Source organism: Anopheles coluzzii, chromosome 3, assembly GCF_943734685.1.
Source record: "Anopheles coluzzii chromosome 3, AcolN3, whole genome shotgun sequence".
In the NCBI taxonomy this organism is placed as follows: domain Eukaryota; kingdom Metazoa; phylum Arthropoda; class Insecta; order Diptera; family Culicidae; genus Anopheles; species Anopheles coluzzii.
Genome location: NC_064671.1, coordinates 79951960 through 79974609, shown reverse-complemented (window position 1 = coordinate 79974609; position 22650 = coordinate 79951960). Strand labels below are relative to the sequence as shown.

Here is a 22650-nt window from a genome sequence, read left to right as displayed (position 1 = left end):
ACCCCAACCCTCGCTCCATCTCTATTGGTGCTAATGATCTGCTAAGAGAAATCACTTGCTTACAACTTTTCACAACATGTTGTCAACTAGTGTGATGGGGGAAATGGTTGGTTCCGGCTACATGGGGCAGGAAGGAACGAAAATTATTAGCCATAACAAATAATCTTGCGGTCGTGGCCATCTTACCATCATCGCTCGTGTGGTTGCGCTTGCTTTTATTTTTACCAGTAGGAAAGAGGCAACCGATTGGGAATGGGGGGCGGATGGAAATGATGCAATCGCGGAGTGCATTAGCGCATGGATGCAACCCAGTCCCGCGGTGGTGGTCTATCATTAACTCGCTGTTTGGAGTGCTATTAATTATCCGGCGGAGCTCGTCCCGATCCGGAGTGTAACGTGAAGCAGGCTCGACAATGTTTTGCGAGCGGATAAAATGAAGCTATATAAAGTAAGCATTTAATTAATTGCATGAACTGTAGCGATTCGATGGCATTAATAGGGAATATTTTTTTTTTGCTTATCTTAAGGACGCTATCAAAAGATAAGAAAATTCCTTTTTATACATAACGAAGGATGTATGTTTCAAATGCAATAAATTTGGTTTTACTTTGCTTATTTGCAGAAACAGGCTTTAACACCCAATCAAGCAGGTGTTTCCATTAGTTGGGGTTACATTTATTCGATGACAAATTGTGTTTCCTTGTTGACTTAGACTTTATAAAGTATATAAAAAACTGAAAACTGTAAAGAACGATTTGGTTTTTTAAAATATTGATGGATTTACGATTATTCAAACTCAAGATAAAATATGAATATGAATATCAAGATGAAGGTAGAAGCCAATGAAACTTCTATTCGATTAAAGAATTTATTTTATGCTTGTTATTGCAAGAGATATTGCGTATTTGTTTAATATTTTCAATGAATTGAATGAGGTATTTTTTCAAATTTAATTCGTCTCTAGATTTTTAATTTGGATGTATAAATATTAAAACAATATGATAAACATATTTTAATCAAATGATTACTATAAGTAATATTATACAAAGTTCATTTCTAATGCCTATTTTAAACACGCTTCTTATTATACCGTATCATGCTTTTGTTTAACCAACTTCACTGAAGCAAACCTTCTTAATTAAAAAAAAAAGATTTAAAAAAATTTTGTTCGAAACATTGCAAAGGCTATTGAAACTGCAACGCGATTTTGATTTATATTCCTGACAGTTTCGATCTCATGTGGCCAATTACAGATGTTTTGATACATATTGCGGACAGCCCCAAAATTTCGTCTACAATTTTCACATTCCCTTAAACACTATATTTTTTAGTTGTTAACATCTTTTAATGTCCGAACCTTCAATTCTGAGTGTCAGAGTCCCCCTAGACCGATAGTATGACAGTATGGTCTTACTGACAACGAGGTTTGTATGTTGTTTCTTTTGCATTCGTAGATACATTGAACCGAAGTACTGTTGCACGATTCAACGATCTTCCCCGTGCCGCCATCTAGGCGTAGGACATATCTATCTTAATGTAAAATATCGTTGTTTTATTATTATCACTGAATCGTTGTTCTTGGGATCAATTGCATGAAAATATGATGTAAGACAGTGATAGTAAACACGTGTTTTAATGAAATTCAGAGCACAATATGTTTACATACTGTTGTTATCGCGTTGCTACTACTACTACTTCTACAATCAATTTCGATGTTCTTCAATACACCTAAACCAGATCAATAGGAGTAATCGAAGAAATTACATTAGCATTGATTTATAGCAAAACTGATAAGAATGTCTCCGGTGGCGAACCGACTGAAAAATTTATTTACCGTGGCCTCAGGACCTACTAGAACTCAGAAACACGTTAAATTGATTCTAGTACACCATGGCAACTATGTAAAATTAAAAAGCACTTTGGTCAGGGACTGGATATGAAGAAATTCAATAAAAACATGACGAGTGTTCGGAGTTTGAAGCTGTCGTTGTGTTGTAAGTAATGTATATAATAATATATAACACAGAACATATTTTCCACGCAAACACTTCAAACTTATAATACAACCTGATGTAAACATCACCTATCATCAATTTTAAGCACAATGTTTCATTTCAATCTTTTCATCGTTAATTGGTACATTTTAGTGCTCCATCTCAAGATACCGTATCATTCGAACCGGAAACGAGTTGATATTCATCGTTAAGTTCCCCGAAAAACGTTTCGATCGTATCAACCGATATAAAAGTCAGCCGATAAGAAACTATAATTGCCCCGGAAAACATGTTAATTAAGTCATACCACAGTTTTGCATGGATGTTACACAGATGGGATGGATAAAGCGGACTTTGAACAAAAAAAAAACACCTCTAGGTGAGTTTCGTTCGACCATGTCCCACACGGAAAGATAAATTATTCGACACGCTTTCTTGACATTGGTGCTAATAATTTCGCATCTCAAAAAGGTTGGGCAATTTCCCACCGTGCGGGGGTCGTCTTCGTGTCTTTCACCGGGTACCGGAAAGCGAAAGACACTTTTCTCTGTTTGTGGTGTTTTGTTTTCGGTGCAGAGGAACTATGGCTGAGTTATTTTTGTGTGCTGCTGTCGAATGAAATTTGACACTCACACGCACGCCACACGATAATAGGTGTACTCTCACCCCGGTTGCACCCGGTGAACTGTGTGTGGGTCCGAGGAAGCGAACGGAATGTTACGACCACAAAGAAGGCCACCTGCAGTTCTGGGCGCATTGTGTGCGTTGTTGAGTTTATGTTTTCTTTGTCCATTTTGCAAACGGACCTGGGGAGCAGGTGAGGAAGTTACGAGTGTGAGACGATCACCGTACCTATTCTGACGTCGTTTGTTACTGGTTGTCTCAGTTTTCGGTGGTTCAAAACATACATGCATGTGATGTGTATGCCTGACGGTAAGTTGGTGCTGCTGCTGCCCGTTTGAACTTGCCATTGAAAGCGCACGTTCAAGCGCAAGGTTGTGGGGTTTGTCTGCATGCCATTCCGTTGAAACATTTGGGCAGACACGCTAAACTTCCCCTCCGTTCACGTGGCGGCGGGTGGTTACTGTTATGGTCGCAGCAGAGCCTCGCCAACACGCACGCCAGAAGAGTTTTGTGCTGGCCTCTTTTGATGGTGTCTTCCGTACGTGACACTTCCTGAAAGCGGCATTTCTCGCAGGGGGTGACTCAGCCCCCGGATGGAGATTTGCTAGAACACGTCGATTTCAGGGAAATAACAGTTTCGGAAGCCAACTGTTGCTGCTCGCTCGGTAGCCACTTCGTAGAGCCATCCGGTGCCCGTTGGCGAATCCTTGAGGATTGTTTTTGAAGCGCGAGCGCGCACTGTACGTGATACGAAATTAATTTACCACCGTTCAAGGCGAGCCAGTGAACTCTGACGGTCAACTTTATAAGAGCGATTTGAAATAAAAAAAGCATTTAAAAGAGCCTTGATTAGATATTGACCTTTGTGTGGAAATGTATACGTTTGAAAAATTGGATTATCGTCTAAACTTACATGAAAATAATAAGCCTAAAAGATTTGTTAACAAAAGTCTCCGTTGTTCTTCTTCACGTTATTATTTATAGAAATTGTTAAACACAACCTTCATCAGTTTTCATTTTGCAAGAAGTAATGTTTTCAAGTAGTTTTTTTAGATATTGTGTAGCATGTTTCATAATTAACTTAACGGAATCATAGAAGTGAGAGTACACCTCGACATAACACTTTTCATGCATTAAGCTTTACCAATAGATGCGCTTGTATCAAAACCACGGGACTGCTTATCGATGCGACTTTAATATCAAAACAAATCCTTGGATCCTAAGTAATTTTATACTTAACGTCTCAACAACTCGATCGCAAGAATAGACCTGAATAATACAAAAATTAAAAAGCATTTGATGATATTACGTTTTTCACAACAAAATCAGAGATCTTAATAAATTGAGAGAAGGGAGAAGATAAAAAAATGTCATGAAATTAGATCAAACAAATAGTTCAATATATCCAGAAAGATATTCATAAAATTCATCACCCAAATCTGCTTTCGTTACAGGTTGCCGGGCTCTGCAAAATTCACGGAAAGAATGGAAAATTGTAAAAAAAATCTACCAACTGGAATGGAAAGAATGTCCTAAGTTAATCTGCATGATCGTCTGAATCGTTCGGTAATGGTACGTACAAGCCAAGAAATTACAATCATTGCGAGTCGCATCGTCTCACCAATCATCGCTTACTTTGCGTGTCCACTGCAATTCTAAATGAAATGTTTCAGAGCATCCTCAGCAACAGCACAGATCAAACTTAATGATACCATAATGATGGTTTTTGAATGGTCAAGTAAAAAGAGCGGTTACCCCTTTGGGCTGGGTTCGTTTCCGAAAAAAAACCGAATTCCCAACCAACTGAACCGTTTAACCGGGCAGCTTCATAAGCGTTTAAAAAGCCTGCAGGTAAGAATAAAAATGATTAAATGCGATGCATTATTCTTGCCAAAAACGCAAGAAAGAGAAAAAATAGAAAGAAACCCAACAGCGACAAGAGTCAAACCGTAAGAGCTCAAAGAGGAATGCACATAAGCACGTAACGAATTACATAATGATAGGAATTTTCTCGCCTTTTGTCTGCGCGCGCGCGCGATCAGTTCGAGTGGAGCCGTGAGGAATGTTTAAGCACCCGATTTCGCTGGAAACATGACATTCAACAACACCGTAACACAGCCAAACCGAGAGTGCTATTGTGCTCCACGGACAACTCGTTTCTTTTCGTTTTGTTTTTCAGAAGGGGAACATTTACTGCCTCATGAATCGGACATAAACCCATCATCCGATCACTACTGCTACCACTACACACCTGGTTGTGTCGTTCTGTGGCAGCGCGCTCGTTCTGAAACTGAGCGAAATGCATGGGAGTTTTGTGTGGGGTAAGTTGGGGTGCGAGAACTATGATAAATGGAAAAACATAATGTACGATTGTAATACACCATAAGACACAGTGGCATGGGACAAGAGGTGGGGAAGTGATCCGTAACATCGTATTGCTTCCTAGCTGTCGTCGTGAGAGCGCTTCTGCCGGTACGTCTGCCAGCAGCTTGTAAGCGAATATGTTTTCGAAACAGGACGACTCTTCCCACCATGCAATGATTGCTCTTTCCACCTCCCGAGTCAAAAACATCCCGAGTGACACATCCCGGGAGGATGGAAAAACAAACCATGTTATTGGTGGTTCTCCAAGCCACGGTCGTGTAGCGAGCAAAAACAAAAAAGAATTCTGTGAACATCGCAGGTTTTCCGCACGGTGTGGTTTGTGGTTGATGTTTGTACAGCGAGTGAAAGAGAGAGAAAAAGCGAGTTAGATGTTTGGATGGATAGCAACAAACTATTTAGAGCATAAATGTTGTGGACCTGTCGGATGGTGACATTGGATGGAGGCCAACGAATGAATGGTGTGTTCTATCATGCTGTTGGAGTTCATGACAAATTTGGAGCAGGTTTGATGGATGTGTTTGAATCAGGAAATCAAGATCATTCGGTGTAATTACGTTGATAGTCAAAATAGAGATGTCAAAAATAGACATCTGATACATAAAATATTGACCCAGGCATGGGTAGATGGTTTGTGTCCATGTTTGATGGAGAAACACATGGGAGAAACAATTCAATGTCGATGTTTTATAGATTATCAGATATATTGTCCATGTTGGGACCAAGTAAAGGGTTTTTTCTCAAGATTTTAATGTCGACAAGGACTGTTTCCGAAAACATACACCTTTTGTCCAGGAAGGTTAACGCATCTTCGTATCGATGTATAAAAATGTATTAAAAGCATTTTGCTCATTACAAACACAAAAACAGAAAATACAATAATTTTGAAGTATATCTGTCCTTGCACATAATTGTTGAAATCCGATATGGTGAATCGCAAATCTCAACTGAGTATGGAAGACACAACACGGATGATTAATATTTTGTCCCACTAACACACTGAAATTAAAACTTTCTTCTAGCTTATAATATAAAGAAGATCAATATTAGGGAAACAGACTATAAATTGTGGAATCAATTCTAAAAGCTTTAGGAAATATTTAAGTCAATTTTTTTTTGGAAAAGTCCTTCAAATGTTGGAAAAAATCAAAAGAAAAACAACATGCCAGAGCCTGTGACAATTTTTAGTTTTACTTATTCTAATCTTATTATTTCAATAATGAATCCTTCTGAAGCAAATGAAATGCCTGCATTCCAGAAAGCATTTTGAGCTAAACAATGCCCATGTTTAACAGACACATATCTCTGCTCCAAAACATAGGATCTTCCTCAGAAAGAAAAGTCAAATCTCATATTTTGCATCCCGACACGCTTTCAGTAATCCAATGTCAATGCCATGTTAACAACCGTGACAAACATCTTTTCTTGGGGCCTCAAAAAAAAATTTGCTGCTTTTTCTCTCGCTCCCGCATAAAACAAACAGCTCGTCGTCGTTTGCGTTTTACACCTTACCTCTATATTTACTGCCACAAGTAAATCTGTAAATGAGAAGAGAGAGAAAAAAGACGTGCTGATTAGTAATGATGTTAAGGTGGCAGCATGATGATCATCGTGGTACTGTACTCTCGCAAATTGACTTGACAAATGAGCATTAAGTGCCACTCGGCGCAAAGAAACAATGAAAATCAAACAAAAAAGGTGCGAGAGTGGCAAAGAAAATCTGAAATCGCGAAGACTTTCCTTATTCCCAGTGTAGCTTTTACCTCCCAGCTTCTTCCGAACCGTTGCCAGGGTCTTTAGGTTAGGATCAGGTTTTGTTCATTTGGCTATGTGTGTGCGCGTGCGAGTGCGAGTCTTTAATGCTGGCAAAATTTGTATCATCTTCTTTATTTTCACCAAGGGATGGCAAAAAATCAGTGTAGAAACGCAAAACCCAAGCAAGATGGTTAAAAGTTTTCCCAAAAAACAAGACCACACTTTTTTCGTGTGGGAAATTGTGGACTTGCCGTGGAAACAATGAGGCAAAGCAAGGGAGCGTTTATTTGTTTTTTCAACCTTCTGCCGGGGAGCGTTGATGGTGTGGTGTGCATGACTTTTTGATTAATTTATACGACACGAATCATCTCTTTCTCTCTTCTGCTATTTGACACGAGATTCCGGGCTGCCGGCGACGAAGACCTACCGACAAGGGCTCAAAAAATAATCTCCACACCGGTTTGGGGCGTAAATAATTAACACGCCCAACAACAGAAAGCTGGCGTGTTTCGCCATCATCCCGCAAAGCTCGGCTAGTGTCGCCGGCTTCCTTCATGATGCATCCGGGAAAATAATTGCAACAACAAGCTTTCTTGCGCATGGGATTTACTTCTCTACCCTTTTCCTCTCCCCGCCAGGTAAATCCCCCGGTTTATTGCCTTTGCCGTGAGGTGGTTTTACAAGCATCCTTTCCCGCCCAACGCACCAACGGCTTTGCACAGACACATTTGACGTGAAATGTCAAATCTTGGCGCACCCTCGGGCCTCCCCACGGGTTCAGGAAGCGGGCAAGGCGATTTGCGTATATCTCTCTGTTTTCAGGACACAAAGGAATAAAACCATAAAACAGCCAATTGCAACCAATCAGACAGTTCTTCTGCCGCACCAGCAACAGCAGCCGAGACGCCACACGGACGATTGCCCGAAACGAGTAGCCACCCAACTGCGCGAGGGAGAGTTATTCACTTGTCATAACATCTTCTCGACTGCGTCTGTCATCGCGCGGCAGTGCCATGGCGCACAATTGCAAAGGTATTAATATTTATTTTTATGGCATCCCGCCGCGTTTCTCTATAAGGCTGCCGGCCGCGTGGCCCCTGTTGGTGGTGTGCGTCCGACTCTTTTGCACCGGGATCTGTGCCGTGGTGGCGTTTTCCGGATGTGGCCAACCATAATTAACGCACTCACATGTGCGTGATCTTTTCATTGGGGAGTTGTTTTTTGTTGTTGTGTGCTGCAAATGGAACGCTTCTCTTTTCCGTGATCATGATTGAATTTCATTGTAGTGCGTGTGATTCCTGTTCCTCACGACCTTCACAAGGTCCTGCGGGGGGAGTTTGGGAGGCGTCCGACGGTTGAAACGTTGAAAGGTCAACCGCACCACAGCCACCGCTTTAAACATTAATGCTGCGTCTCCCCTGCATCGATGCAAATGCTGATTGATGAAGCGTTTAATGTAATTTAATGTTGTGTGATGTTTATTTTTAGCACGTGTGCTTCTCTGCTGTCCAGACGGTGATATAGCGATTGGATGTAATGATTTCATGTTTTGCCCAACTCCATTATATTGTCTCTTTTCTTTGTATTCTTGCTTTATTGAATCGTTTCATTTTCCCTTTTGAGTAACCATAATTTACAACGAGTGCTTTTAGTCATTGTGTGCAGATATTAAACTTAATGTTTAAATAAATTGAGTGATAACTTCTTGATGCTTCCTTTAATGTTTATTTATCTACGAAGAAAACGATTCATTTCGTGTGTGTGTGTGTTTTTTTTTTGTACCAAGAAATAAATGAAAATTCGAATCATTTTGGGCTGTTTGCCAATCGTCTCGGAACAATCAGAGCAGAAAATCAATCTTTTCTCGGCCAGGCTTCGCTCAACTGTGCTTATTGCAACGCGAATGTTAACTTTTGGCAGCCGTTTGACAGGGATTTGTATTTTTGTTGTTGTTGTTCTCTCGCACAAGCCCAAGTTGGAAACGAATTTCATAACTCATCACAGTCCGCTGGCAACGATAATGAATGGTGCTTCTAATCTGAATGGATTGTTTGTAGAAGCGATTTGGATTGAGGATTAATAACTCGCTAAAAAAACGGTGGCGTTTTAAAGACGCAAAATTTAAAAAGACCTATAAAGCATAGAAAACAGTAATAAACATAATAGTTTTACTAAAAAGGATAATTTTTTTTTGATAAATTAGCAATGAAAGAAAATATCTTTAAATAGATAATCCTAATGTATACTATTACAGGGATTTTTACTTGTTATCGCAAGCGTAGCAGCATTACCGCAACTGACAGGACAACGGCATCAGTTGTTTTCGGAACGTCATCACGCTTTAGACAACCTTCGCCCTTGATATCACAAGCGTGGGCTGAAAATAGCCCTGTTTTGATGAATTTCTTGATGTAAAACAGAGAGGTCGTTGCAATTTCTACCTTCTCTAGTCGATCGCTGTCGCTTATTGATTGACAGGAGCAAATAGCTCATCTCACAAAAATCACTTCCCAAGCAAAGCCAAATTCGCCCACCATGTGGGCTCTCACCGGTCAACAGCGGAAGCACTCTTAATGGAGGTACTTAAAACGCACCGCAAAAGGTTCCAACTACAAGGCGCTATCTCCGCGAGGAACCACCTTTGTCGGCACGATGACGCAGCAGCAGCAGCAGCAGGTGCTGCCGATGTGAGCAAGCGATTGTTTTAATGAAGTGTTTAATTTGTCTTCACCCGGTGCGAACGATAAATCGGCACGAGAAGAAGAACACGATCTAAATATGGTTAATGGAACATGTTTGCCGCTGAAATGACGCTCAAAGCTGATGTCGTGGAGAGCTTTGGGAAATGGTTTTATTTTTTCGGTGAAGGTCTTTTTGGCAGAAACAGCTTTCACAAGCCCCATTCCGATCTAAATTCGACTTTTTTGGTCTTCCGAAAAAAAGCTACAGAATTCTTATCGCTTTAGTTCAAGGGTTCGGAGAGATAGATATCATTTATCAATGCTCCTGAACGGAGACCCGTTCAGTGACGGGTGGGATAATGTATGCATCCCACAAGCAATGATGGAATATATTTTCCGTCTCATCGAGGACCATCATCCTAGGGCCATTGTCACCGAGGTCTTGCGATACATCATCCGCTCTAGATGGCCCCCTGGTTGACACAGTGATCACTCTTCGCTTGATTACCGTGCCCGGAGAGGCACAGTGTCAGACGCACACACACTAGGTCAAATGGTGCACATTTCCCGCTCATTGAATGAGATCATCCGGCTTTTGACCTTCACACAGTGTCCTTTGGTATGGAACATGTCGTGTGTGTGAGTGCACGTGTGTCATCAGCTGACGAAATGCAGCTGCCAAGACGATGATGATGCTCGCACACATTACCAGGTTGGCTAGTTTTTCCTTCCTAGCCCATAAATCAATCCCGGCAAAGGCCCTTGTGCCGGTATATTTAATCACTCACGTGAGGAGCTCACTGCGAAGGTGGTGGCAGCGTTTGAGGATTTTTGTTTTTGCTGTTGCTGTTTTGAAAAACCTGCTCGTCATGTTTGTATCAACGATGTGTTCAAGCAGGGTTCGCCATAAAAACGCGCCCTCAACACTTGTCGTCACGGCAGGGAGGTGTCCGGTTTTCCGGCGTTTCGGGATTACGGCTGGTGGCGTTTGGCACAATCCCGGGGGATAAAAATAAGCAGGTCTCACGAGATGTGTTGTTTTTTTTGATGATGTTTCGAACGCGGGTTGAGAATCTTAGATTCGAAAGTATCTAGTCAATCAAAACTATATCTTAGCTTGAAAAACTACCAGTTAAGTACATTGAGCCTATTAAGAAAATTAACAGAAAAAAGCCAAAATCGTTTCATTCTTGATCATATTATCAATAATAATAAAAATCTTTTAAAGCTGTAGTTTCAAAATTTAAATTAATTTATCTATTAATTTAGGAAATGTTCACTTAGTTACTTATTACTAACTACTATTACGGAAGTAAGTTACTATTACTTTTTCAAAAGGAGCGTTCCAGGAAGGCCATATTGCTTATGCTATTGCTTTTATTAATTAAAAAAATTACTACACAACATTATTGTTCGAAAAAGCATCATTCTAAGAACAAATGAGAAACACTGGACTCACGTGGATTATAAATTACTTAAAATAAATCATAACTCCTATCAATCGTTTCTGTGGACATAGTCAAGATATTTGATTATTAGTTATCATAATTTGACCAGTATATTTAACAATTAATTAAAGATTTTTTTCTGAAGCAATCTTATGTCCTATTTGGACTATTAGGAAAGAAACATTTTCAACTGATTCAAGGGCATCAGCCGACACTGTGCGTTGTTTTGCCTGTTTTTGTTTGTTGCCTTATGAATGAAACCTGCTGTCCATTACACTTGGCACCCGTGGCGGAAGAACGCTGCCAACCTAGTGGCAGTCAAAAATGTTTACCGCGGTGGTCTAAGCATTCTGGGCAGGGATGTACAAGCCAGCTGCAAATTCATTCATAAGCAAGCCGCGTACAAACACGATCGTAATGGACGGGCGGTGTTGGAAAAACGCCCAACATTTTCTAACCCACCACCTGCCGTTTGCGCCCTCGGGAGATTGCTTTTCCGTTTTCCCGATTCATCTAAATCCGTACTCCTGAGCTGATAGGTGGTAAGTGAATTTTGCAATTTCTGCTCATCATCGTCAACTGTTTTGGTTGCGGAAGGTAGGTAATACACGCAGTCACGTATGCACCCGCAAGCTACTGATCTGTACCGACACGACAAACGCCGCGAAATCATCGTTGGTGTTCCCGGACCGGTCGATTGCTAGTTGCGGTTGGGCGAATGACGAAAGACGATGATGATGATGATGTAAAACCATCCCTCATATTCGTGTTTCCGTTGGATTACTCCCTTTAATGCTTCATCCATACGTGCTGAGCAAGTTAAGCTGCCCTAACGTAAAACCCTTTTCAAAAGACGTAATTTTGGCTCAAGATTTCATTGAACGCCGGGATGGAAAATTTTCCACAGATGTGTCTTGACGCTGAGCAGGATGACTAAGATAAATACAGCGCTTCTCCAATCGTGATACAGCGGAAGCAGCAGGCCTTTCACAAGGTAACGGTTATCGATGGGAGATAGTTTTTAGGGGGGATGGTGCTTTGATGTATCAGAAAGAGGTACGGGACGCGGGGGTAAAGATTTATTTTGCAACCCATTCGCGGATGTTTGTTTTCAGACGGTTCTGATTGAGATGGTTTGCAGCAGAGCATACATACGTAGCGCCCGCGGTATTTGCATATCAATTCTTCGTAAGACATATGGAGCACTCTCAGCCTGCGGAGAAGTGCCGAAAACGTCCACCAACCGGAAAGGTGTTTATTTGAATGAATGAAAATCATTTGGCGGGAAAATTAATATCATACCGGGCAGATGAGATGAATCGTTGGCACCACTGATGGATCTGCTTTATTTTGCTGTTTTAGTTTTTGTTACATTTCCATTTCGTAAATGATGGTTGTTGACATTTATTGAAATATTGCTGTGCTGAGTGGTCGTGGCTTGCAGTCAAAAAGCTTAAAATTATGCATTAAAAATAATCGAATGAAATATTTGACAAGGGGAGTAGATCATTTCGTACAGAGTTTAACGTTCAAAATTACGCTGGCAAAATGTATTAAGACTATTATTTTTAGCTAATAATTATCATTGCGCTTAATATTTACATAACATTACCACTATGAAATAGTACATCACAATCATCATGCGTTGTATACTTACACTGATCATTTTGTATAAGTTATTAACCATTACAGTGCATTTAAAAACAATTTTACATTTATTTTATCTTTTGATAAATTAGAATTCAAACCTAATGTCAAACTTAAGCTGCAAAACTGGCAATCCAGCAACCGATTCAAAATAAGAACAAAACGCTTATACTGGTGCCATGACCAGGATTAATTATTAAATATCATTAAAATTGAATTCACGTACTGATTACTGTTGCGATTTGTTGCAACAATGTAGTGTTTGGTATGAACTGCAGACTGAAGTACATATCCTTCATTTTTTCCACTAAATTACTGTGGTAAAGTCAGCAGGAAAAAACCTTAAAAAACGATTAATCATTTATCGACGATGGGGATGATGAATCAATTCCATCTCATCTGTTTTTAAACTTGCAAAGCAAAGAAAAAACACACATACATTCATGCAAATCACTTTCATTCGTTCATCCACCTCGGCACGTGACTGAACATCTATTAAAGCGAAAATTAACGGTTTTCACACGCAGCAATGCACTGTCCTGTAAATCGTTGAAGTTGAACATTCGTCCCTGATCGTGATCGAATCTTCGAGGTTTTACCCGGTCACAAGGCGGAAGGTCAACGTTGTGTGTGTGTGTGTGTGTTTATGTATGGCCACTACCACCCCGTCCCAAAGGACAAGTAATCATACGAGAGAAGAAGAGAGGATTAAAATCCGCGAAGTAAGTCCCTACCCAAGCCCATCCGTCCCGCGGGAGTGCAAAAGGTCGCCTCTAACGAGTTACCACCACACACCAAGAGCGGGTTCTACCCCAACAACCGGTCTTCGGGTTGCTGGAAATGGAAACAACCACAACCGTTCGTTCGTACACTTCATTAAATCTTCGGATTACACTGTCGCATCGGAAAACATACGCATTTTAATGATAATGCATCGATTATCGGCAGCTTTACAAGTGCAAATGACTGTTGTCATGGTAACGCTTTTTAAGGAGGGTACTGTAACTTCACACTGAGAAAGCCTGTGGACAAAACCAACATGAGAAAGAATATTTAAACCAAAAGTGTGCCCCAAAAATATATTTTTGCATTTAAATGAATTCTTCATAACCGATGTGCTGTACAAATTTACTAAAACTTCAATGGCAATTAGAAAAACAAGCCCATAAAACCTAAAAAAGTTGCTAGAACCCTCTCTGGGCTCACTATGCTCCGCTTAGCAAAGAAACAAGACCATCGATGGAACGAACTCATCACCATCGTCGTCGTGTTTCGATAATGGATAATTTATCTCGTTTGCATTGTTGCTATTCCCCTCAAGGGGGAAAAACGTAAGAATCTTCGCTGTTGCAATATTCACACCGAACCACAAGTACTGATCCCCATCATCGCTCGCAAAGCGAACCAATATCTCGCTCTCCACACAGCACATGTTGGCATAGGATGTGTTTGTGTGCATCGTTTCTCCTGCTGCAGCTTCATTGCTGCTTGCCGGATGTAAAGGACACACATTGAAGCACTCGCCCCAGCTCCTGGAGGGCAATCGATTCGGTCAGTACAGTACCCTAACTCCTTCTCGCCGTATCTCGAGTAGGGCAGAGGGTAGGATATTTAATTACAATTCAATTTATGTGCAATCCGTTCGAGCGAACGAACTCGGAGAAGTGTTCACCCTCCGGTGAAGGAAATGGACAAAAAGCTAGATGATCGAAGGGGGAATGAGCTGATACGATTTTTAATTGTTCAATTCCGTGACATCGGTGCGATAATGCGCTGTCGAGGGCTGTGTGAAGATGAGACGGTAGAAGGTAAAGACACAGAGCGGGCAAAAAACGATGTAACAAGTCCATTAAATTTAAATCCGTTCCTTGGTCATCAGTTATCCGGACGATGGGTGCAGGATTTTTGCATTCCCTGAAATCCCCGCCAGGCACTGCGTGTTTGCTAGAGTGCAAATAGCGATCCTTCTCTGTTGCACGGTAAATATGGATACAGCGAAGGTAAATACTGATATGAACAGGATACTTCCTGTCGTGAGCATGGCGAATAGAATATAATCCTTTCCATTTCAAATCGGAATTTGTACAGAGATGTTACTATAATCTCGCTACAAATTTAAATTATTGATCATAGATCATACATAGAAAATTGAACATTTAAGTTATGACAAAATGGTTAAATAACTTTTACAAATAATGTAGGAAAATCTGCAAAAAAAAAGAATCTACGCTCTCATCTAGCTCTCATATCAACTCTTTTTTACACATATTGCATCCTAACCCAACGCTTCTACTAAAATAATCCTACGTGAGAAAAGAAAAACCTGCTTCGCTCAGTCTCGGGCGTGCTGTCTCGGCTACTGAGCCTTTCATAAATTGACCAGCTGGCCGCGGTGTGGTGAGAAGAAGCGCGTTAATTAAAAATTTAAATTGATGATGAACAATTTCATAATTTGCCTCCCAGCCCGGGCCACCGGTTTTGCGCACTTGTGTTTGCACATTGTTGTCATAATGTCCTTCGACGCTGCGTCCGTTGTAAGCTCGCTTTGCCATAAAAGATAAAACTAACTTTTAAGGTCTGTGTGCCCGCGCTGCTGGCATGTGTTTGCATTCCCAGGCGTATTTTACCCCACCAGCAGCCGAGGCGAAGTGTCCTGTGCCCGAGTTTGTCCGAGGATATGTAAATTGTGCGATGATGTCGATGTACGTGGCGCTGCAATCAGGACAATTCACAAGAGTGAACACTAAAAAGTGCTTTCTGCCTTGGTAGCTGGCTCGGTTGGAGCGTGGTGTAATTGTTATGATGGAATTATAAGCAGAACAATCAGCAGCAAAAGTGCTAACGAACGTTGGGACTCGTTACAGCTGGTGTATGCATTGATTTGGTTTGTTCTGTGCAGGGAACAACTTAAGGAATGGGTTTGCATCAACACTGCGCGTTGGTTGAGAGGGTGTTAAATGTTTAGAAAGTAGAATTGGACCTAATTTTGAGATTTTGACTAAACCAATTCAACTAGACGAGGACTTCCCAATGCAAACCAATTCCTCTGTTCAGGCATGGACAGATCTAAATCAATCAAATCAGATTGATAATAATCTGATTCACCTGATGTCTTTATACAGCGACGCACGAAAGAACCTACAGACACCGAAAGCTGGTTCTGTACTACTTCGTCGATCAAGGAGATCTAGAATCCTGCTAAACCGAGCAATCAAAGCGAGCCCGAAGGTCACCTATGACAAGAAAACGCTAGGTCATTATCTACCTGCTTAAGCGTTTCTAAAACGGCGTCAGCTTCCAAAGAACACCCTTCCTTCAGCTGTGCCAGTGTCTGAGTTTATCGGAGAAGTCCCCCCAAACGATGTCGATTGCTTGGAGTTAATATTCTCTCAGAGCAGAGCTGCAGTGCAGTGTACAAACGTGACAATCAACATACGGCCCCTACGGAGTAGGAGCAAGAACAAACCGACCGCGTTGGATGATGATGGTACCCACAAGCGTCTGGGGGTATCGAAAGTACCTAGAATGTGCTTCAGAGAAAAAACGAATGCCAGCACCAAACCGTCGTGCCAGAACCGACCGATCTCACGCAATCGGGGCCAACGCCGCCAGCATCGATCGACTGTAAAATGTGTAAATTTATGCAAATTAGAGAACGGCAGCGTGGTGCCGCCGGCTTCGGCTTGATAACTGCTGCACAGGTATAGCGCGGGTACGTTGCCTACGGTTACAGCAGCCGCTCTTGTTTGCTAGTGCTTTATTTATTTAACTTTTTGTTCTACTCCACTAGATCAGTTTGCAGCAAATGAGTGGTGTGCGTGTGTGCCATTCTGTTTCCATTTTGGGGGCGCCCGACGCCATTGAACCTGACCGGCCGGTGGCAGGTGTTGGTGCTTCGTTTCACACTGTGCGCGCACGTTCCGGACCATCTGGACCAGCCGGTCTCTGTCAGCATTCTCCAGAAGTTACACTCCATCCGGTTGCGCAAAAAAAAAAAAAAAAAAAATGCCGCATGGAGGAAAGGATCTTATCACTTATTCTCTGACTGGGCCATTGTTTTTGTCATATTTGCCAACCCACAGAGCAAATGAGCTTATCGGAGTCGTTCAGCAAACGTCTTTCCAACCCTTTTCGCCCTCGCCCGTACGGGTACGTCGTGCTCTTTAGCGAGAATCGTTTTCAGTGAAAGATAAGAAAGTGTTTGCCACAACGCGCTGTTTCGGTATTTTTGCTTGTTGACGCGTTGCTTGCAGCAGCCCTCACCCGCTTTGGAGAATTGTGTAGAGAGGATACAGTGGCTGGTCGGGAATTTGCTATTGAATCAAGCACAAAATTAATTCTAAATGAAGTGGTACAATTTAGAACACACTTTTCGTTCTCTTGCGACAAAGCAAAAGAAGCAAAAATGCCTCATCAGTTTCACACGGCCCTGTCATATACAGTTACTATCAAGAGAATTTTGGATATTTTTCCAGAGCTTTTCCAGACGCTCGGTGGAGAGAAAACCCAAAATCTGCTGCCCATCGCAACTGGCAACTGGTTTGTGCTGCCGCAAGTGGGGGTTTCTTTTCGTATCCTTTGCCGTACTAAAAACCATTAGATGTATTGTTAGAAACAGACAAAGCTGTACAAAATGGGATCCAATGGTTAAGTGGGTTTTCTTCAAAGCAAGCTCTGAGCACGGGACGATAATACCAAACCACCAAGTCTCTGGGGAATATCGGTACAAAGGCAAGCATTTTGCTGCAAGGGACGGCACAACGACTTTGTGGACACAGTGTGCAGCACAGAGAAAGTGAGCATATCGCACACAATTACACTTTATTACACTACGCTACCGTCGGTGGGGTGAACGTTCTAGATATTACTCGTACAGTCTCTGGGGCAGTTTTGGAGGTTTGTGTTTGATGTTTGTTTTATTGGGAAACTTTATCGAGCGTGAGGTTTGTGAGAATATTGGGGAAGTGATGTAATATAATAGGAAGAAATATCTGGCAAAGAATTTATTCTTTTATAGATTTGTGCGTAAAATATTCTAGAGCGACGGTTAGGAGTTCCTATTTATCATGAACTGAAATTCTTGAATTGTAGTATACCTTACTAGTTTCATAAACTTCTGAAGACCCCTATGGCCTGAGAGGCTATGATAACTTTATTCACCAACAAAACAAAACAAACTCCATCGGCCAACAAAAACAGCGCAACGACAAACTTCTGGGCAGAAGATAAACCCCTCCCAGTGCAAGACGATGAAGTAGATGGAAGGGAGTGGATAAGAGACACTTATATCTTCATTACATTTCGGTAGAGTGTAAATAATTCATCCTAAGTGTCCAGGCTACTTTAGACTTCCTGCTTCGTTGCTGGAGGCGATGGTTCGCTTGCAGATAAATGAAGAATCGCTCATTCCATCTTTTCCATTTAACTTTACCACCTTCCTGGGGACACCTTCTGGGGCAGGACGTCATGGAGCGCGCGCTCCATGAAGTTGTTGCGTTTTGCTTCATCATCAAGCCTATGGAGGTATTGGGAGGAAGGCATGCGGGTAGCGCTAAAAGGTACCAAACCGGGCGATAAGAAGCAAAACATATTTTTTGTGGAATCCTCCAGGAGGTGGCATCCTCTGCCTTCCTTTCTGAAACGAAGGCAGGGCCGTAATCGTAATGTTGAAATCATAAAACAACGCCACCGCAACCATCCAGTAGCACCGGCACACCATCAGCCAACATTCCGGCGGCTACAAATCGTAGACCTACACACCTTGGGTAAAAAGGGGGAGCTGTGTGGTTTGGTTTTTGTGGAGCAAAATTACGATTCTCCTTCGCCGCCATGGTGCAGCAGCGATGGTGTTTATCGGCGCGCGCCCGATAGAGTGAGGATTGAGTGAAATGGAACAAAAAGGGTCGACGGTGTTTGCGCGCCATTGCGCTTAAGATCTTCCGACATTCCGTGGTAATCTTCGCCTACCTTCTTGTTGTGGAGTTACTACGATTCTATCGCACAATTAGGGAAGGCAGAGCAGCTCAGAAGACCAGGAAACAGATCAAGACATCTAAAGACTACTTGGGGAGATGAGGGTGGGCGGGGGGCATAGTTACGACCGTCACCTAGCCTCAGCTGCACAAAGAAGCGCAAATGCACTTTTCATGTTTTTCTAAAGTTTACACCACGCTACCCTCAAACCCTCGCGTGCTCCGTCCGGAAGACACTGGAATGGAACGCTGCAAACAATATTTCCAACATTCTGAAATCCCTCAAGCCTTCCCTGGTCCTGGCACTCCTCCTGATGACACTCTGGAGCTGCGCTCTAGCGCCGCACTTGTTTGCTAAATAGTTCTAGTTTTCAGCTTCTCTCGTATGGAGCTTCTTGGAGGTGCCCGCGGTAGCACCATCTTGAGCGCTTGGCATCGCAAGAAGACGCGCAAACGATTCCGATCGATGCATTACTTCCTCATTCCAGCGACACCGCGCGGCTACGAACGACGATTACGGATTGGAATCTTTCTCTCGCGCGTGCAAGCGCGTCTTGTGCTGAAAAACTGGTTAGCACAAATTGAATGATGGAATGATTTAACTATTCCCTTCCACCGGGCAAAAGCGACGACGACACTGAAGAGCGCAGATTTGTAGCGCATTAGTTCTGCTTTCACGAGCGCTGCCTTTGGCTGGCTGGTAGAAGTTTCCTGCCTGCAACGGAAACGATTCGGGCGAGGAAAAACTTCTCTGTAAATAGTTTTGCTTTCGGTTTTTGGAATGTTTTTCGGCGTGGAAGTTGCTTTCTTTGGAAAGATTCTTTCCGTTGGTGTTGGTGGCAAAGTTTTGGCGATGACAGGGTGAATGACGGTTTTTCGTTTTTGATGCAAATCAAATTTCAACAAAATCGTTTTAGTTGAGGACCTTTTGGAAAATTTAAATTAAGGTTTCGCAGAAACTTTGGCATTGTTGAGAACATAGGGAAGTAGCTATAACTACTCTAGCAATGCTCTTCTTGGGAATGTATCGTTAGTCGTCCTCTGGATCGTATCAACTACTAAACTATCGAAAAATCTGAACCATATCGAAACAATTTCAACCTCCATCCTCGGTTCCATGAACATGATGATCTGCTTTGGTTAAGTGAGAGCCATTTTTATTTACACAAAATGATAACGACCTAACCCTATCGAACGTTGACATTCAGTTTATCATAATCTGCTCTATAACAAACACTTTCTGACCTAGGATAAGTTATCGGTTATTGACTGTTAAGGTGTATTTTATCTTCATTTTTTTATATAACGCATTCACCTAAAATCAGAAGACTATCAACAATCTCTGACGCATAATCAGCTTAACTTGTTTCGATGATAAAAACTATCAACCTTCCACGAATCATTTCCTCCATGTGTGTCGGTTACTTGTCGCATCAAATCAAGCGTGGCTGTGCTTAAAGAAAACGTTCAACTGGCTTTACAATAGCACACATTCTAACCCTTGACATAGCAAGTAACAGTTTGGTTGTTGATTTAATTGCACAACCAAACTAACTCACTCTAACAAAGGATTATCCCGACAAAAAAAATAAAAAAGTGTGTCTTACTTGAGAAGGATTAAGTGTTTTTTTTTTCAATTTGAAATTGCTGTAATAAAATGCCAAACATAATAGAACTTCAAGGGTTGAGAACTAGAGTTACAGTGTTTGTGCATTTAGGTTTGAGTTTGTGCGAATACATCGCTTATTTCGATTTACAATTCATATTTTCAATAAGCGCAGCTTAACAATGACTGCCGCTCGAAGGGTTAATAGAGCCTCGAAGAGAAGACCTCCGATTAAACCGCTCGGATTGAAAAAGCCTGTTTTATTGACATTTAATCATGGGGCAAGGCGAGGTGAGCTAGCCGGCGGTTTGACGATGAAGCCGAAGGAGATGATCAGCTGACACCACTCCGACAGAAGAGACGGAGAACCCCTAGAAATCATAGTCTGAACGGATTGTTCTGATCAAATGGGTTGGAGATCGAGATGGGAACGTTGATTAGATAGAGCTACAATGTGTTAAGAGATGGACGAACAAATCCGTAAAGATTAGATTCAATGTTTACTGTTAAGCATCACCGCTAATCTTGTGCTGTTTGTTGGGATGAGTAAGAAGGATAAACCAGCAAAAATGTGACATTGGACAGTAAGTTTTCTTGAATATTATGATGTTCTTCAATTGATCATTAATCCAGCATGATACTTTAGTATGAGTTAGTCATACCTAAAACTTAAAAAAAAGAAGCACCGCCAGTTGTGTTATAGATACACATGTGACGTCCATACCTTTTTCTAGCCACATCAGCAATTATGCATCACTTCCGCAAGAAAAAGTGTTACAGTTAAACCCGACCCGGATTCCCTTTCTTCAATCGGGCTTGTAAACACGGTGTCAAAACGTGTGCCCTCCTCCGACGCGTCGGTCAGTTCGCGGCCGGGTAATGAACGACGCCAAGACAACCTCAAACAGTCCATCATTTCCACGCTCCTCCATCCGTGGACCTAATGTTTGCAAACCAAATGTAAACAACGCTTGACTGTGTGGAACGGTGTTTTCTTTTAGCGCTGCAACCGAATGCACCCATAATGCACATTGTGCTTCAAACCAAAACACACACACATTTGTACAGTTTTCTTCATCAAAGACACATATGACAACTACCTGCACGTGCGCTAGAGAGTTTTATGTGTGCTATTGGTAATGGCATCCATTTGGGTTAGAAGAAACTTTACAATAATTTGTGCATCGTTTTAGCCTTCGATCTTCTAAATCATTCAAACGCACACAAGCATACTGCAGCAATGAAACGTAACGATTAATTGGTATTGGTGAACGATCTCACCATTGAGCCACCTGTTATTTCGAGCTGTCTTGTTTCATTCCACGCGGTTCGCGCGTTTTGCGGCTCGTGGGATGAGATTGTCAAGAGTTTTGGGCCCGCGAGCTTTATTTATGGATTTATTTTTTTGCTGATGGCCCCATATCCGTTTAAATGTTAACCTGTTTTCAAACAAGTTTCAGTAGTGGTGATCGATCCAACCGATCCGAGCGCAACAGAAGAAGGGGCAAACGGCTGTGCGTCGCCTTGCGTCAGTTTCGTTCACGCTGGTTGATTTGTGTGTTTGGTTTTAGGTGTCGTGCGATCGAAAAACGAGATCGATCCGTCCTCTGGTTAGGGAGAGGAGTTAGAGGCGCAAGCGTGCCGCCCGAACTGCAAATTGCAATGTTGTCGCCGTCGTGTGGCAAATGTTTCAGTTACCCATCCCATCGCAACCCGCCCGAGAGGCATGCAGAAGCAGAGGCAACGCAACCGCGAGGGACACGCTGTACTATGCAAATAGGAGCAGAAACACAAGCACTGCACTGTGTTACAGAACCGCAGTTGGTCGCACGCGCGCACCGGGAAGGTGACGTATGCAGGGACGCGTCCCGAGGTTACAAGTGCAAGTGCAAGCTTGCAACTGCCGTGGTCACAACCATCCACTGCAAATGTAGTTCATGTGGCCTGTCTTTGCGTCGCTTTTTATAGCCCACGCCAGCGGACCCTCGGTGCTTGCGATCGGTTTGTCTCGGTCTGTTCTCGGGGTGCGTAGAGTATACGCCCCTACGCCGAACGCACTGCGTGGCGTCAAGTGTATCACCTTCATTGTTCGAATGAATGCAATTAATTAATTGCATTTCGCGCTGCCTTGCACCACCGTTGTCGGTGATCGGCGTGGTAATAAACTGAGTGAAGGTTCTCGCTAGAAGCGCGCATCATTCTGCAGGCGGTAGACGGGTACGCGACGGATGGAATACAATGTTTGATTTGTTTAGCGACGGGTTGTGCATATGGCTTGAAGTGTGCGAAAGGTTTTTTTTTAATGGCATGAGATGCACAGCCACGTTATCGACACCGTCATCGGTCGTTATTTCCATACTGCATGGAAATTGTAAAACAAAGATGCAGTCTCATCAAATACAAAAAAGTGAGAAAGATTGCAGTAAGATACTGTACTGATTATTGTAGAGTATTTGTATTTAAATTCATGATTGATTGATTGGATGAATTAAAGATAGAAGATCAAAGACAAAAATCATTATATTACCAGCAGCTCAAATA

At 42.1% G+C, this 22650-nt stretch overlaps 1 protein-coding gene across 4 annotated transcripts in view; it reads right to left on the bottom strand.

Moving 5' to 3' along the window:
• LOC120955180 (uncharacterized) overlaps nt 1-22650 on the bottom strand; it is an 80978-nt gene that overhangs the window by 21050 nt on the left and 37278 nt on the right. For all 4 annotated transcript variants that reach the window (XM_040375772.2, XM_040375774.2, XM_040375773.2 and 1 more), the window contains one exon: nt 6513-6538. In XM_040375772.2, coding sequence (XP_040231706.2) covers nt 6513-6538 — 26 coding nt within the window. The remainder of the gene's footprint in view (nt 1-6512; nt 6539-22650) is intronic.